General features: G+C 43.7%; 1 protein-coding gene across 1 annotated transcript in view; it reads left to right on the top strand.

Annotated features, from left to right (window-relative positions):
• Window positions 1-18,330, top strand: part of PCDH15 (protocadherin related 15) — a 369,222-nt gene that overhangs the window by 170,204 nt on the left and 180,688 nt on the right. Inside the window, exons 5-8 of the mRNA XM_041404901.1 lie at window positions 3,592-3,752; window positions 7,036-7,191; window positions 15,144-15,263; window positions 16,700-16,810. Of these exons, the coding sequence (XP_041260835.1) occupies window positions 3,592-3,752; window positions 7,036-7,191; window positions 15,144-15,263; window positions 16,700-16,810 (548 nt within the window). The remainder of the gene's footprint in view (window positions 1-3,591; window positions 3,753-7,035; window positions 7,192-15,143; window positions 15,264-16,699; window positions 16,811-18,330) is intronic.

Genomic DNA, 18,330 nt, shown 5'->3' with positions numbered 1-18,330 from the left:
AATTGCAACAAGCTCAGAAAAATTATATTCCCTATGGCAATAAAACATCTTTCCTCTCTTGTCCAGCCTGTTGGGTTCTGGCTGGTTGTGTTGCTTTCTTGCTTTTTTAGCCAACAGCTTCCTTGACTTTGATTCCTTGAAGCTTATCCTGTACTAATCCCTTGGAAATCTGTAAGGTCATTCCACGAGGTGCCTCAGTCATCAATCAGGCTTCAGGGCAGGTGGAAAAGCAGCCAGATTGTGTGGTCTCCATGGAAGATAGAAAGCTCTTAAAATCTGCTTTTGGTGATGGGCAATCAACATTTTCCATCAGTATTTTTCCTTCTTTTTAATTAGCCAGGAAAAATATCCCTAATGATAGTCCTGGGTGCTCTTTCCAGTGGCTTGTGCACCCAGGACAGAAAGGCAGGCTCAGGGCAGGGCCTGTCCCCTGGGCTGGCCCTGCTGAGGGACCTCCAGGGTGTGTCCAGTTCTGGGTCCCCAGTCCAGGACAGCCCTGGAGGGGCTGGAGCGTGGCCAGGGAAGGGAACAGAGCTGGGAAGGGTCTGGAGCCCCAGGAGGGGCTGAGGGAGCTGGAAAGGGGCTGAGCCTGGAGAAAAGGAGGCTCAGGGGGGACCTGGTGGCTCTGCACAACTCCCTGCCAGGAGGGGACAGCCAGGGGGGGTCGGGCTGTGCTGCCAGGGAACAGGGACAGGACAAGGGGAAAGGGCCTCAGGCTGGGCCAGGGGAGGCTCAGCTTGGACAGCAGCCGGAATTTCTGCATGGAAAGGCTGCTCAGGCCTTGGCAGGGGCTGCCCAGGGAGCTTTGGAGTGCCCATCCCTGGAGGTGTCCCAGGAAGGGCTGGAGGTGGCACTCAGTGCTCTGGGCTGGGGACAAGGTGGGCATTGGCACAGCTGGGACTCCATGGGCTGGCAGGGATTTTCCAGCCCCAGTGATTCTGTGATTGTTTGAGATTTTGCTTGTGCAAAAAAAAATTTCAAAGCAGATTTTATGTAAACTTGTTGTATCAGTGAGTTATAAATACCACTGGACTGATTTGGTTTAGTGCTGGCATTTATGGAAAAACTGCTGATGCAGACACATCAGATTTGTCATTAGGAGGTTCCCTCCCTGACATTTTAGGCAGGATGTAAAGAAAACCTTAGAGATGTTTAAGGGGGAAAGGGAAAGGCCTCTGAAATATCAGAGACTTCATAAACTAGAAAAAATAAAACTTTAAGGATGGCTGTTAAAAGGCTGATTTGCAAACTGCTGTCTCTCAGAGAGAGCGTGTACAGGTGCTTCATGAATATCTGCTGAAAATCCAGCCTGTGTTTAAGAAGAAAATAATCCCAGGATCAAACCAAAGCAAACAAAAGTGCTTTGTGAAACCAAGCAGAGAGTGAAGCAGAGCAGGACCCAAGGAGATGCAGAATCAAGGCAGTGAGTTCAGCGAAGTGATGGTGGTTGACTGCAAACCATGAAATTCAGCATCACAGATTTTAAGTTGTTTAGATGTTTTTATAAGTGAATTTGAATTACCAACCCTTCTTTGCATCATCATTGAGGCACACTGACGAGAGCAGTGCACAAACTGGTGGATTTTGTAGATTTGACAGGACTTGTTGAGTAGACATCAACATTTGGCAGTGTCACAGGGTTGGAAATTAGCTGGGTTTTCACAGTGAAATCTTCTTTATGTTAAAACCAGTCTTTGTCTCTCAAAATGTACGAGGCCAAGCTCCTGGAGCAGAGTAGAACTGTACAGATGTTACTGAACAGAAAATTGTGCCAAGAGCCATAAAACATCTGGGTAAAAACAATGTTTCTCATGTGGCTAAAAAGCTGTTGCTCCATGAACTTGAAACCAGTCTTTGGTGCAAAGTTTGGCAGTTGTATTCCCAAATATTTGGCAGTTTTCTTCCTGCCATCTTTATTGTGTCAGAAAAATAAAAAAAAAAAGTTTCAAAATCAATGATTGAAAAGACCTTACTGTGGTGTTTTCCCCCACAGGACTGCAAATCAGTTTGCTGGGGTTAAGATCAGTGGTTATTTTACTGTTTTAGCAAAAAAGCATGAGCCCTTCTTAGATGAATATTTTTATACAGAGTCACTGTTATAAAGTGAAGGTGTAAAGAAACTTCAGGATATGCTTTGGAATAATTATTTGGGCCCTTAATAACAGGTGGTTACATGGTAAATATTTTAACCTAATTTAAATGTTCTGCAGCTACTGACATTTACAGATTTTCTTTGTAACTGCTGGTGAACTTCCACAAAGATAATTCCTGTTAATATTTTGGTGTGAAGCAAACTGGGGAGTGTTAATTTTGCAGAAAAATGACATTTCAGAGGAGCGGTTATAAATGCTGTGTGTGCAAATCTGAGGCACTGGAGGGCAACACTCGGGGTGGTTTGTAATGCTTGACGTTTGGGAAGTGAGCTGGGAGTGTTTTCCACAGGCAATTGTGTAAATTGTGGGGGCAGCGAGCTGACTGCTGAAAGGAAGCCTTACTGGCAGGATGGAACAGGGTGGTCTGTGTTGAGACCCCACCTGGAATTCTGTGCGCTGTTCTGCAGAAGGGGACATGGAACTGTTGGAGCAGGTCCAGAGGAGGCCATGGAGATGCTGAGGGGTCTGGAGCACCTTCCCTGTGGAGCCAGGCTGGGAGAGCTGGGAATACTCAGCCTGGAGAAGGGAAGGGTGTGTGGAGACCTCACAGCTCCTTCCAGGGCCTGAAGGGACACAGGAGAGCTGGAGAGGGAGCCTGCAACAGGAACTGTGACAGAAGTGACAGGAGTGACAGAACAAGAGGGAATCAGTTCAGAGTGACAGAAGCAAAATTTAGGTTACATTTAAGGAATTCCTTGCTGGGGGGCAGAGGGGGGTGACACCCTGGCACAGGGTGTCCGGAGAAGCTGTGGCTGCCTCTGGATCCCTGGAAGTGTCCAAGGCCAAAGCCTGGCATAGTGGCCATGGGTGGAATTTTGGATCTTTAGGATCCCTCCCAACCCAAACCATTCTGGGCTGCTGTGATTCCATGGAAAGACACACGTTGAGAGCTGCCTGCTCCTCTCAGTACCACTTTTATCTTGTGGCTGTAGTCTTCACATCCTTATGCTGCAATTCAGTTTCTGTTGCAGAGCAACTTCAGGTACAAACCCTCTTTTTTCCTGGAGAGCTTTATGTAACTGTGCTTTTTTCTCCCCTCATCACCTTGATGTGTCGCTCTCGCTGCAGAAAATTTATTCTGAGTTTGGTTGTTATTTCCGTGCTTTCATTTGTTCGAGGTGAGATTGGGGATGATTGCTCAATGAAGAAAAAGCTTATCTTGTTAAGTAGATAGCTGGATGTGACAGGTCTCATTGTCAATTTAAATCATTGTGCATTGCAAGTGCTTCTTCTGGCATTGTCTGATACAGCTGCAGTGTCAGAGGCAGTTTTTTTATTACAGATAATAAGGTTCAGACTCTTTAAACATCACTCAAAACATAAAACACCACAAAGCTGAGGTAGAAAACAGCATTTTCAGTATCACACTGCTTGCAGAAATACATAAGAATGTGGATTCCCTCTAAATTCCTCCCTGGGCTGTTCAATGTCGTTGCAGGCACTATCCTGGTTGACAACATGCTGATCAAAGGGACAGCAGGAGGTCCTGACCCCACCATCGAGCTCTCCCTGAAGGACAACGTGGATTACTGGGTGATCCTGGACCCCATCAAGCAGACGTTGTACCTGAACAGCACCGGCCGGGTGCTGGACAGAGATGTAAGTTTGGGCTTGGTTTTCTCCACAAACATGTTCATATCTCTGATTAACCATGCACACAAGTCCTGCTAGAATATAATTCCTGCATCTGTCTTGTCCCCAGATGGATGTGAAAAGGGTTAATCTGATCATTTTTTTAAAGGATTTTTTTGGGAGCACACAGTGCAAATATTATTGTGCAAATATTATTGTGGACAAACAACAACAAAGACCAAAAAAAGTGATGTTAAGCGTTTTATATCTGACCAAACTTGACTTGTTTGTTGAATTAAATTTTTTATTCTGATCTGCTGGCTGGAAGAGGTGCTGCTTAGCCTGTGCCCTGTGACATTTATTAGCAGCCTGCTTTCCCTGTGCACACTGAATTATGAGCTGTGAGAAGTGACGAGTCGTGGCTGCCACAATTCACTCACAAAGCTTGACATGTTCCATTGAGAACATGCTGGTTCAGATTCTTTTTTTAAAGCAACCTAAAACATATTTGCTGTGCTTGTTCCTGTTGGTGTTAAGGAAATATTGTCAGGGTAAGTTTGATTTTTATAAAAAGAATGATGAAAAGCACAAAATAAATAGGAGTGTTCTCATCTAGGCTAATTTCATTGGGGAGAAAACACTCTCAATATAGAGACATTTCCTCACAGTGTTGCAACCTTGTGACAGAACCTGAAAGTAAAATTGACTTGCAAGTGCTTTAATCAATATGGCAAGAGTGCTGTAAAACTCAGGAGTTCTCCTTGGAGTGCAGGGAAGTTTGTTTTGTATTAGCTTGATTGATTAATTTGTCTTCTCCGTGTGTTTTGAGATAAATTCATAAGTACCAAAAACAACATGCAAATTTCTCTTCATTTCCATTTGCTGGTGAAAGGCACTAATTGAATTCAGCTGTTCTTAATTTTCTTTTAATTCAAAAACTGTTTTCCCATGCAAAATACAAAGTGTAGCAGAGTGGTCATGGTGGCAGAAGACTTTCTGGGAGAGTTGGCACTTCTTCAAGTGCCAGCCAGCAGCTGCTGGAGCAGTTTTGGCCTCTCAAGTTTTATTTAAGCCAGAGAAAGAAATGAGAGCCTGGAATGGAAGGCAAGGCTGGATAATCATTCTAAGAAATGTGGGGCCTATTCTTATCACACCCATCCATAGGGAGTTAGGAACCAAAATCCCTGTTGGCTCGGTGCTAATTCTTCTTTTCAAGGCCATTTATTGACACTTTTTTGTCACCTTAATGTGAATCAGAGTCGATGCTTTACCCAACAAACCTCATCAGATTATTTGAGTTTCAATATTAGTCACAGTCTAAACCAATTCCCATTATTGTGAGTTCCCAGACACTTTCCAGGGATGTTCTTTGCTAGAAGTAGACTCAAGTCCCCTGGAAATAAGTGAAGTGTGTGCACTGCTTAATTAATCCAGGTAATAATGTCTTTACATTGGTATTTAAGGTAGTAATTCCTCATATTTTACTATGAACTGGAACACTTCTTATCTCTAGTACTGTGTCCAAACATTCATCTCTGGCAATTTAAATTTGGTGGGCTATGAGAAGGAAATCTGGGCTTTAAGGTGGTTCAGATTTTGGGTGTGATGCCCCCTGTGCCTTTCTTGCCTGGCCTCAGGGTAGTGCAGTCACTCACAACCCAAAGAAAAGGAGAGCAACCCTCAAAACCCCCAGGGACTGATCAAAAACATGAAATGTGTGTCATAGGCTTTATTGAGATGACTCTTTTGGGGACATGGGTTAGTGCTGGGTCAACAGCTGGACTCCATGCTCTTGGGAGTCTTTTCCAACCTTATGGATTCTCCTAAAGGACATTCCCAGCCTTCAGAACCAGGGCTGCGCTACCCCAGCACCACAGAACCATTTAGTGTGGGAGGGTCTCTTTTTGTTGACAAAAACCCCGTCCTGTTTTTCCCATCTTTCCACCCACGGGAGGGTCTCTTTTTGTTAACAAAAACTTCAACCTGTTTTTCCCATCCTTCCACTCAAATCCACTTGAAATTTTGTGGTACCAATGAAACTGGGACTTTTATTAAGCTGAACATTTAGATTCAGCTTTTTTATTACAGAGCAAAAATTGGAGTCTCTGATACAAAAATGATCACATTCCATATATTTGGATACCCTTCCCATTTTTCTCTCCCTGCTGATTCAGTCAGGCTGATCCTGTCCTTTTTTTTATTTCTTGCTTTTCTTGACAGCAAATCTTCCTAGATTCCACTGATTGTTACTAAGAATGGCAATGTGTTTTCCAAATAAAATCAGATTAAAAGAAAATTCTACACTTTTCTTCCAAAACTTTAAGAAGAATGACCAGTGATAAATCAGAAGTGAAGGCGCAGGGAGCTGCTGAAAGGTGCTGGGATGATTTGTCCCTGGTTTAATAAACAAATTTTGCCATTGCATCATTGTTTATTTACATATTTTTGTAAACTCAGAATATCAAATATTTGTCAAATGTCTGTCATTTCAAATAGTTATATTATTCTTAGGCTTGGCTATTTAATCCAGATACACTTAGTTGTGACTGCAGCCTGTTAAAAGCAGCCTAAAAACTATTGGATCTTACTAAAATGAATAGTAAAAACCATTCCAGCCTAAATTTCTTTGTCCATCAATCAGTTTGGGCATTTTAGAGCCAACAAGTGAGAAAAACAGAATTGTCCACACTGAAAGTTGTTTCTGAATTATTTGCAAATGTGAGTGGTAGCAAATGTGATTTATTTCAGACTTGATCTTTCAATTCAAGACAAGAAAGAAACAAGAAAGACTTTGAGGAGTGTCCAGAGGAGACCACAAATGCTCCAGGGCTGGAGCCCCTGTGCTGTAGATCCAGGCTGGGAGAGCTGGGGGTGCTCACCCGGAGAGGAGAAGGCTCCAGGGAGAGCTCAGAGCCCTGCCAGGGCCTAAAGGGGCTCCAGGAGAGCTGGAGAGGGACTGGGGACAAGGGATGGAGGGACAGGACACAGGGAATGGCTTCAGAGTGACAGAGGGCAGGGATGGATGGGATATTGGGAAGGAATTGTTCCCTGGCAGGGTGGGCAGGCCCTGGCACAGGGTGCCCAGAGCAGCTGTGGCTGCCCCTGGATCCCTGGAAGTGCCCAAGGCCAGGCTGGATGGGGCTCGGAGCAGCCTGGGACAGTGGAAGTGTAGGGGTGGAACAAAATGATTTGAAGGTCTCTTCCCACCCAAGCCCTTCTGGGATCCATTGAATTCCAATAACAATAAACCAAAGGCTCAAGCAGGTGGCATTTTCCGTGTGCCTTTACCACAACCTCTTTTCCCTTGCAGCCGCCCCTGTCTATCCAGTCCATCGTGGTGCAGGTGCAGTGTGTGAACAGGAAGGTGGGCACCATCATCAACCACGAGGTGCGCATCGTGGTGCGCGACCGCAACGACAACTCCCCGCAGTTCCAGCAGCAGCGCTACTACGTGGCCGTCAACGAGGTCAGAGCTCCCTGCTTCTACTCCTCCTCCTCCTCCTCCTTTGGGTGGGATCACTGCTAAATCCCAGCTTTCACTGCCTCCTCCTTGAAAACCAAAAAAAAAAAAATTGGTTGTTTCCTGTTGTGCCCCTCCAGAAAAGCTCATTGCTTTGGTAGGCTTCAGTTTTTAGCATTTTATCCTACTTTTCCTTCAGGAATACAAAGACCAGCACAGTTTTGGAATATTGCAGAAGACACCCAGATTTAAAACAGTGTTTTCATGAATGAAGTGTTGTTTTCTGTTAAATTAAAGCACTTTTAAGAACAAACCAATGTATGAAGAAAATAAAGTTAAAAAAATGGTTTAAAAAGGTTTATTAACAATGTTGAAGCTTGGTGAAATGGAGATGTGGTTTATTGCTGTTGCTCTGATGCCTGTGAAATGAATTAATTTTTTTTTACTATTATTTATTATGTTACTTTTTTTTGGACTAGAGAGCTGTGGATTGGACCACTGTGTGGTTTGAAGAAAAAAAAATATTTTCTTCTTGAGCTGTTATAACTTTATTTCACTTTCCAGTGAAGTTTTTCATTCTGTTAGGGACTGCATAATCTGCCAATAAGCAGTACAAAAAAAAAATCTGTGTTTTCAGGGTTAGCATGTCAGGGCTTTAGTAATGAGTAGAAACAGGGACTTACATGAAGTAATGGAAATTATGTGGACTGAAATTATATGGAAAATGGAAAGATGGGTCAGTTTTGTGCAGATGAAGACTGAAAGAAGTAGAATTACATTTAAAAAATAAATTATATTAGATATGCAGCCTGGTGGGGTTTGGTTTGTGAGGTGGGGATTTGTGAAAGAGCGTGGGTGCTTGATTTTAATAGATTTGATTTGGAGAAATTTCCTATTTTGTTGTGTTTGAGAGATTCAGCTTTTCAGCGTGTCCTTGTGTTGTCTCTGGTCTCCATGACCACACATGTGCCCTGGGAAAAAGGTGGGCCATTGGTGAGTTGAGGCCTAACTAACCCAAAAGTGTGGAGGAAAAATCACCCAAATCCACACATTTTATTGGCTCTGCAACTGAGATAAGCATAAACAAGGTTTTTCAATCTTCCTCGTTTTGAATTAAAAAGCCTTTCCCTTCAGACACATTTTTGGCACTCCAGCTGCACGTGTGGCTTCCCACTGGAATCTGGGAGCACTGGGAAAGTCCTCCATGGGCTTGTCCATGGTTTTCACATTGGTTTTCACATCGCCATGGAATTTCTCTGTTTCTACAGACCCAGTGCAGCAATGTTTCTGGTCCTGAGTAAAGGCAGCATCAACATGAGCCTGAAGTGCCTGTGTGGGTTGTGCTGCAGGGCCCAGATCACTTCCAAAACCTACATCGTTTTTGCAGTGAAACCAAAGACAGGCATTATGGTTATGCTAAGAAAGCAAGGATTTTCCATAACTAGGGAGAAGTCCAAAAGGCAGAGTGCAAAATGCACCATTCCCAATTATTTGTGTTCAGAAATTGAGCAATGTTCTGAGGACACCAAGCATTTATTGGAATTATTGCTGGGCAAAATGCACTGTTGCTCTTTCCACCAGCTGCACCCTGATTTAATTAATTTCTTCTCTTCATTTTATCTCTGTTCCATGGATAACATCTGACATGGCACCACTGTGCCCTTGAGCAGCACCCAGTGAGTTCATGCTCTCATTAATTAATTAACAAAAAAATAATTCACAAAGCATCTCAGACTCTCTCAAAGGTTTTAATGAGTGATTAAATGTTTTAATGCTCATTTATTCTGCTCATAATTGGTGCTGCCTCTGGTGAATTTAGCAACAGGAATGCACTGGGACGAAAGGATTATGGTTAATTTTTGTTTCTGTTTTCTGGTTGCTTGTAAACAAAAAAGTACTGAAATTTCTCTTACATAAGGAACATAAAACAACTCAAAGAAGGAGTAGATTTTATTCTATTTTGGAGAAATTGAATGGTTTTTATGTCAAGTTGTCTTTATATTTGAGCTGTCCCAAACATATTAAGATGAGTTTGTCAGAGAAGCTGAGGGTAGTTGTAAATAGTACCATAAGTCCTGTTTTCACATGTGGTTTCCATTTGAACAGAAAAAGGCATGCTTTAAAATTAAGCCTGGATTTTTCCAGAAGGCTTAGAATGAGATGGATGTGATAAGAGTAGTGTCTGATTAGTTTTATACCAGAAGAAGCCTTGATTTCTATATTTAATTGGAATCACTCTGTCCTGAGTTAGAATAAAAGCTCCCCTAATCCAGGGTGTTTGCTTTGCCAGTGCCCTGGCAGATGCCCAAGGAAAAGCCACAAGGATTGGGAAAAATGCAGTGGTGCTTCCCTAATGAGTTACCTGGGAAGTCCTGTGTGGAGCAGCTCCAGACCAATTTTGGCTTTCCCAGTTGCTCGTGGACGTGGATATGGTGGTCCCTCCCTTCATTCCTTACTCCAGGTGTTTGTAGCCTTTTTTTTCCAGCATGTTTTTTCTTGTGCCATAATTCCTCACACTACTGCTTCAAACACCTTCATCTGGACCCTCAGAGCCCTGACCCATCTCAAGACATAAAGAGTGTCTCTGGAATATTCTGCCTATTGTCCAACAGTCCTTAGGGATTTAAGTGTTTCCTTCCATCATCCCCTGCTTGTACCTATAGAAGACCTATGGGTAAAGGTGAGCCCAAATTAAAATGCAGAGAAATTCATGTGAATGGTTTGAAAACGTGGCTTTTGCAGCTAAGAATCAAAATCTTCATTACCTGTTTATTGAGGACTAGTTTTTTTGTCAGGATTTTAGTTCTTCTGTCAAAAGTACGGACTTGTCACATGGAGCTGGGCTTGTCCTTGTCAGTGTTGATGGAGGCTGGAATGTTGGATGATGTGGTTTAGCTGGGAATGGCAGAGCTGGGATCCACATACAAAAATTTATTTTTTTTTTTTAAGTCTTAGTTGAAAACAGATTTTCTATTTCCCCACCATTTTGGAGCAAATTTTCCCTTTCCGTTTCTGATGCTTTTACAAGTCCAAGTATCTCAACCAATCCAACTGCTCTCCAAAGCATTAGGAATGTCCATATGGAAGTAAAAACAAGTGAAGGCTGATGTCACCATTTTTATGATAATGAGAAATCCTCTGCAGAGTTATTCCCTTGGTTTTTTGCATGAGATATTTTTATTTATATGAAAATATCCCATTGTTATTCAGGTAGGAAAAACTCCTGACAGTGACATTAGCCTGGGGCTAAATTTGACCGTATTGGTGACTTGAAGATTTGAGTTATTACCATATTAAACCCAAGTTCTGCAGCTAAGTAAAAATTCAGAAGAATTATGCAGCTCAGTTAATATTCCACAGGCAAATATATGGCATTGCCACAAGGGGTTTAAATTTATGGAGCCTAATACAGGGATTAGGAAGTAAAATCTTGTACTGCTGAGGCCCAGTGGTGGTGTCTGTGTTTTGTGTTCAACACAACTTATCTGATCATTTTTATCTGAGCTAAATACAGTTTCAAATTTGCATTGCCTGGGTTTTATAAAACTGACTTTCTTTGCTCTTAGTTTTTCACTTTGCTAAGTCCTGCAGGGCAAGTCAGGAGTGTTTAATAGCAAGTTCTGTTTGGAGGTAGAGGTGGATTCTCTAGAACACTGTTGAAGTCAGTATTTATTAAATGCATGTAACCTGAGAGTTGCTTGTAACCCAGAATTTTGTGGTTGGTTCGTTTATTTAGTTCGGGGCTTTTTCCCCCTCCTTTAATTTAGCAGAGATAGCAATCCTTGGCAAAATAAGAACCTTTCTTGAACTTCAGTCTCAAAACTTTGGGTTTGGGCTGTTGAGAATTAGAACTTGTGCTGAATTTTCATTTCTTGTGGTGTAATTATTCGTGTCTTTTTCCTTGTGGTATCGAAATAATTAATCTCTGCAGGTAGACATCATCAAAAGAGCGTTAGCTCAGCATGATTAACTGTAAATCTGGCTTTGCTCTGCTCTTTGGGGCCACTCTGAAAAATTATTCATTTTTAACTTTGTAAATAGGCAATAATAGGGAAATTCATTTTCCAAATGTTTTATGGAAGAGCTGAATGCTTCTGTCTGCATCTCGACTTCTAATAGCCATTAATCACGCTGAAGGAAGTTTTTAAGTGTTACAGCTGTAGACTGTGCAAGAAGAAGATTTATTGTGTGCATCTCCTCTGTATTTGTTTAAATGCATTCTTTTTGGAATCTCCCTTGTTTCGTGTCATCATGATTCTTTTCCACTGCATTGAGTTCCCACAGAGATGATTATCCTCAGGCTGTCACTGATACTCCTGGAATTGTTTCTTTGCAATCCCTAAAGTTTTGTTTTCATAAGGTAAAACACTTTGATGGTTAAACCCTTTGATGTACAACTTCAGGGCCTTTCCCTTGGACATACCAAAGGTTCCTACAGAGACACAAAATTCCACTCTTTAGTGAAGGAATTTTTCCCAATATCCAAGCTGAGCCTCCCCTGGCACACCTTGAGGCCGTTTCCCCTTGTCCTGTCCCTGTTCCGTGGCAGCAGAGCCCGACCCCCCTGAGCCTCCTTTTCTCCAGGCTAAAGTTGTATTTTATTAGGGGATCTGAGTTGCTCCTTGTTGTTCCAACAAGGAAGTGACAGCAGTCTCTCAGAAATCCCTCACAAATTGTGGGAAAATGTATTATGGCCAGCGAATTGTGAATATCATAGCAAAATCAGCACAATGCTGAGAACTCTATGTAAAAATTTGTGAGGCTTGGAGTGCTGAGGGCCTCTCCCACATGACTGGAAGTGGATTTGAAGTATCGAGTTAAGAGCGCATCTAAATTTTTCTAAAGGCTGCAGGAATCTCTAATGTGAGATCTTGAGCAGGCTGGAAGTAACAGAATCATGGAATATCCTGAGCTGGGAGGGACCCACCAGGATCATCCACTCCAACCCCTGGCCCTGCACAGACACCTCAGAAATCCCACCCTGTGCATCCCTGAGAGCATTGTCCAAACACTGCAGGAGCTCTGTCATGAAGGATTGGAGAGGATTTTTTTTTCCAGTGTTCTTTTCTAGTATCATTTATGTTGCATGAAAGAAAACTTAGATAAAATGGAAATGTGTGTGTCCTGAAGGTCTGCACATCTGCAGTCAGTTATTCTGTATGTAATACATCAAATGCAAGACTTTAGCTTTTGACTTTTACTGTTAGAGCGTGGAATTGGAGTTCTGGTGTTTACTGATGTGTCATTTTTGCAACTGTCTCCTTTGTTATCACTTATTAATGTGCTTTATGGTGCTGGAGCCTTTTTATGTTGGCCCCTATTTATCTCCACACTGTCAGAAAGAGCTGGTGGGAGCTGTGCCAGCAGCTCCAGGGTGTCTGTCATTTCCTGGGCTGCTTGGATGTGGCAGCATTTTTATAATATTTGATAGTGTTAAATATATGGTTTGGTTTTGTTTTGTTTTTTTAATGTGGGACACCATCTGCAGTACACTGTCCAGCGCTGGGATCCCCAGCACAAGAAATATGTGGATCTGTTGGAATGAGTCCAGAGGAGGCCATGGAGGGGCTGGAGCCCCTCTGGAGCCAGGCTGGGAGAGCTGGGGGTGCTCACCTGGAGAGGAGAAGGCTCCAGGGAGAGCTCAGAGCCCCTGCCAGGGCCTAAAGGGGCTCCAGGAGAGCTGGAGAGGGACTGGGGACAAGGGATGGAGGGACAGGACACAGGGAATGGCTTCAGAGTGACAGAGGGCAGGGATGGATGGGATATTGGGAAGGAATTGTTCCCTGGCAGGGTGGGCAGGCCCTGGCACAGGGTGTCCAGAGCAGCTGTGGCTGCCCCTGGATCCCTGGCAGTGCCCAAGGCCAGGCTGGACATTGCGGTTTGGAGCAACCGGGGATAGTGGAAGATGTCTCTGCCCATGGAAGAGATTGAAATTAGGTGATGATTAGTGTCTTTTCAGCCCAAACCAATCTGGCATTCTACATCTCTAATGTCTCCAGAGCTGCTCCTCTCGGATCCATTTGGGAGCACCAGGATTTTGTCCTGTTTGGCCAGCAGAAACCTGGGAGATTTCCATCACATGTCACCCCATGACCAGCCAGCACTGTGCCTGACTCTTCCCACTAATGGGACCATTGTTTAAACAGGGATTAACTGGTTAAACTCTCTTATTTTGAGTTACAGGGTGTCAGTGCCCAGGCAGGGCCTGAGGAGTCTCTGTGAGGAGAGGTGGGAGCTGCCCTGGGCTGAGGCATCCACAGGCTCCTGCACTGGGCACATCCCAGCCCTCAGCCAGCCCCACAGGGCCTCAGGAAAACTGGGTTAAGAGAGGGGAAAAGGGGTTTAGAAGAGGGGAAAAGGAGCTGAGAGAGGGGAAAATGCCATGTGGCAGCGAGGAGTGAGGAGAAAATGGTGAGGAGGAGCTGGGAGTTAAGGAGTGACGTTGAGCCTGGGCTAGAGGGCAGGGATAGGGGACAGTGCTAGTTTTTGTCCCCATCTCAGGGTATTTTTTGCTGGCAGGATGTTAAATCAATGTTCCCCACAGCCTCTGTCCTGCCTGGTAGTGCAGGACAGAGGCCACCCAGGCAATGGGTGCCTGGTTTCCCTCTTTTCCCTCAAGAACATGGGATTTTCCTCTCCTGAGCTGTTGAGATGGCAGCACGGGGGTGCCTGAGTGGATGTCAAGGAGCAGCCCATCCCCAGTGTTGGGAAAACCCCCTGCAAACCATCCTGGAACTTTTCCCAGCAGGTTTTCAGGTTACTTTGGTCTTCTGTCCCCTTCTCCCCCACACATCCCAACCCATTAGAGCACAGTCAACTTCCTACACCCACGTGTGACACTCCTGCTGCCTGTTCCAGGAGTAAATAAGCCAAGTTAGTGGCAAAACATGATCATAAAGAGTTGTGGTGTAAGTCTGTATAGTGATGGTATTATAAATTAAGCCCCACTTGTTTTACCATAAAAAGGCTTCAGATTGTTGGGTTTTATTTCAAAGATTCAGTATTGTCAGCCCTGAAAATGTTTCCCAGAGAACTCTGCCAACCATTACACCCTTAATTAGCAGCTTTATAAATAAATCAGGAACTATGAGTGCAGGAGGAAATGGGGAGTTAAGTCTTTGCTTTGCTGTGAGCACTACAAAACAGGAACGTGAAATAACATCCACATCTGCACCAAATGCTGGAATGACTCTATCCTTTGCCTCCTGCTCTTTTTCCAACATTTCAAACGTTTTTAGGCCCTCTAGGTTTAAATATGTGCAGCAACTTTGTGTAAGTTCTGGAGGAAAGAAGAGGGGCCAGTGGGGCTCTGGGAATTGAAATCTGGGGACAATGAGAGCACCAGGGAGCAAGGGTTGTGCTGAATCCACAAGTGCTTGTTCATTTGTTCCTCCCTTTCAGATTGATTACTTGCAAAGTTTCCTGAATATTTAAATTCAGAAACGATGACTCCCAAGAAATCTCTCTTTGCTCTCAATGGGCCTTGATTTCGTACTATTTATCTGCACAAGGATAATTATAAATTGATTCATTTTCAAAACATAATTTAATGGGTATTCAATTGCTGCCAACGCAATATTGGAGCAACAGCATCACTCCTGTGTTTGCTCAAAGCCATGGAGCTCTATGGGTGTTTGTGTTTGCATGTAACAATATTAATCTGGCTCTGTTCACATTGCTATGAAGATGCTGTCAAATAAGCTCTGTTTACATTTGCAGCTCATCCTTATTTTCCTTCCTGAGTCTGAAAAAGGAGCTTTTATTTGGCTTAATCTATATTTATTTCATGGGTTCTTTCAGGTTTAAAGAGTGTTTTTCTCATTTTTGTCTTCTTTTTTTTTGAAAAAAGATAAAGACCTCTCTTGATGTTTTATAGACCAGAGCTAGGGAGGAAAATAGGGTTAAAATTAACTTTAAAACCCCAAGGTTTTAATAGGGATCTCTTGCTGGTTTTGCAGTTAACTCCAGTTGGAACAACCATCTTCACAGGATTTTCTGGAAACAATGGTGCTATTGACATTGATGATGGTCCCAATGGCCAGATAGAATATGTCATCCAGTACAATCCTAATGACAAGGTACAGCCATTCAGGCTTTTTTCCTATATTTATTTATATTTATATTTATATTTATATTTATATTTATATTTATATTTATATAACATTAAGTAGTAAATGAGCAAGAGGTTGCTGTTGGGCATAAAGAAATGTTTTCTTTTATATCAAGTATCCTCTCTGCCCATGAACTCTGTAACCACAGATGAATTTACCTTTCCTGTCATTGCCTCGCTGTCAGCAGCTGGATCATTTCACTTTCAATATTGCCCAGAGAAGTTGTGTCTATCCCATCCCTAGAAGTGTCCAGGGCCAGGTTGGACACTGGGGCTTGGAGGAACCTGGAATACTGGAAGATGTCCCTGCCCATGACAGGTGTGACTGGATGTGCTTTAAGATCTCTTCCAACCCAAATCATTCTGGGATTCCATGAATTCAGTTTTGCCTCAATACAAATCCTCTCATTGATTTTTTCCCCCCTTGGTGGGAACTAGGAATATTTTATCCTGAAAGATGAGTGCCAAACTCAGACTGTCTCAAGTTATTTATCAGTCTGGGATGCACTTCCCAATCCTGTTTTCCTGCTCACCACAGATTCCCCATGCTGCATGGGAAATTTAACACTCATTGTCATTTATTTGCTAAAAAAACCCTTCAATTTTAGCAGTTATTTAGGCTCTTAAAGGCTCTTGCTATGTGATGTCAAGTGTTATATTCCTGTGTGCCTCTGCTGTGTTTGGAATCTTGTATTGCTGTTGCCTGTTCAAAACACTTAAATATTAACTATCTTCAACATCAAGAGATTGAAGCACGGAAAGATGGGGTTTTTTTTAAATTAGATTAATTTGATAATGAAATTGCAATTGGATCTCAGGTCAGAAATTTGTGCTCTCCTGCCAGTTGTTGCCCCAGCTTTGTCACCTGAGTTAGTGGAAGCAAATACATGGAACAAATTATATTTCACCCGATTTAACATCTGCATTTACCCTGAAATGTGAATTTCCTCGGATAGGAACGTATGCTTGAACTGGCACCTAAATGTTGATGTTCTCTGCTTGTTTAGCACTTCATTGCCCTCATGAAAGGCAGAATAAAGAGCAGATAAGTACAATGATGTTGATTTCTTATCTCTACTGCTTGAGCACTCGATTTGAATGCACCACTGCAAATTCAGGATGGCAAAGGGGAAAGAAGCAGACCAGTCAGACTTTTGTGGTTGGAAGTAGTAACAGATCGGTAAAGAATCCAGGAGAATTCTGTTCTGTACAGCTTCATTATTGAGGGGTTCTTCAGGACGGAATTGGGTGGGGAGAAAACATAGAAGGCTTTATAATCTCTGATCTGAAGAGCAGATGCAGCCTTGGAATACCAGCCAAAGGATCATCTGGTTGTGGCCCAACTACAACACATCTTAACTTTGAGGCATGTTCAATGTTATTGTGTTGTTTTCTCGTTTGCAGACTTCCAACAGGACCTTTGATATTCCTCTCACTTTGTCCGGAGCAGTAGTTCTGAGGGAAAGACTAAACTATGAAGAAAAGACTCGTTATTTTGTCATTGTTCAAGCAAATGTGAGTATAAATCTCTTGAAGGCCATTTATGCCCCTGATTTAGGTGCGAGTTTAGTTTCCTTCCCAAGGAAAGGCAGAGCCTTGCTGAAATACCAGCTCTGATAAATCCTCTTCTGCTGAAGATCTCATTTAAGATTTATCCAGGCTGTTGAAAGCTCAGGCATATTATTACTGCTTAAAAAAGCTTGCTGAGTGTGTGACAAGCCAACCTTTTTGGCACAAGGAGCAACTTGCAAATGTGCAGTGAAGCCCGTGCGGAAAAGTGCAGCCTCATGGCACTAAATGTCCCATTTTCCAACAAATCTGGCAAGGCTAATTTTCACTCAGATGAGTTTAATGGGCACAATTTCATTGCATTCTTCAGGCTGGAAATGCATTTTGTTATAAAGAGGTGATTTTTCCTTCCAGTCATACTGCAAGTGTATGGAGAGGTTTTTCCAGAGTGGCTGGCAGTGGATAACTGGGAAGAAAAGTGATGTATAAACTCTTGTCTCAGACATCTGTCATCAGAGTGGGCTTTTGATGCCCTTGATGGCTGTGAAAGGTTTTTTTCCTTTTTGTCCTTCTGATAACAACTGAAATGAAAACTTCTTTTCTGTGGTTCACGGCTGTTGTGATACATCTTTGTTCATGGGAAATGATATTTGCTCTGAAGCAACAGGAGATCCTGAATCCACACCTCCACATTCCTGTCATTTCTCTAACACAGAAGTGTAGATACATTTTGAAATCTCTTTTCTTACCTATTTTCTGGCATGTTCAGCATTCTGCCAGCAGAAGTCAGGCCCCAAGGGTGGCTCAATGCTGTTTGCCCCTCTGCCCCTGGGCTCAGCTGAGACCCCACCTGCAGAGCTGCCCCAGCCCTGGGGCCAGCACAGGAGGGACCTGGAGCTGCGGGAGGGAGCCCAGGGGAGGCCCCAGGATGGGCAGAGGCATGGAGCAGCTCTGCTGGGAGGGAAGGCTGGGACAGCTGGGGGTATTCAGCTTTGGGGTGACCTCACTGTGGCCTTCCAGGACCTGAAGGAGCTGGAAAGAAGGATGGAGAGGGACTTTTCCAAGGGATGGAGTACCAGGGGAGTGGCTTCAAACTGGCAGAAAGCAGGGACAGATGGGATACTGGGAAGGAATTGCTTCCTGTGACCATGGAGGCCCTGCTACAGGATACCCAAAGAAGCTGTGGCTGTGCCTGGACCCCTTGAAGTCCAAGGGATAGGGATGAGGGCCCCTCTCAGCTGGGGCTCCTCTCCAGCCTGAGCAGCCCCAGCTCCCTCAGCCTTTCCTGGGCACCCAGAGGCTCCAGGCCCTTGCTCAGCTCCAGCAGCTCCTGGCCCTGCTGTGCTCAGCACCCAGAGCTGGACACAGCACTGCAGAGGTGCCTCCAGGGCTGCCCACAGGGCCACCATCCCTCCCTGACCTGCTGCCAATGCTCTGCTGCTGCCCATTCTTCTCCTAGTGCTGGGAAAAGTCATAAAGTACAGCCCATCCCTGGCAGTGCCCAAGGCCAGGTTGGACAGGGCTTG

This window comes from Onychostruthus taczanowskii, unplaced genomic scaffold (genome assembly GCF_017590055.1).
Source record: "Onychostruthus taczanowskii isolate IOZ18803 unplaced genomic scaffold, ASM1759005v1 scaffold22, whole genome shotgun sequence".
Classification (NCBI taxonomy): Eukaryota; Metazoa; Chordata; class Aves; order Passeriformes; family Passeridae; genus Onychostruthus; species Onychostruthus taczanowskii.
This window is presented reverse-complemented; position numbering and strand designations above follow the sequence as displayed.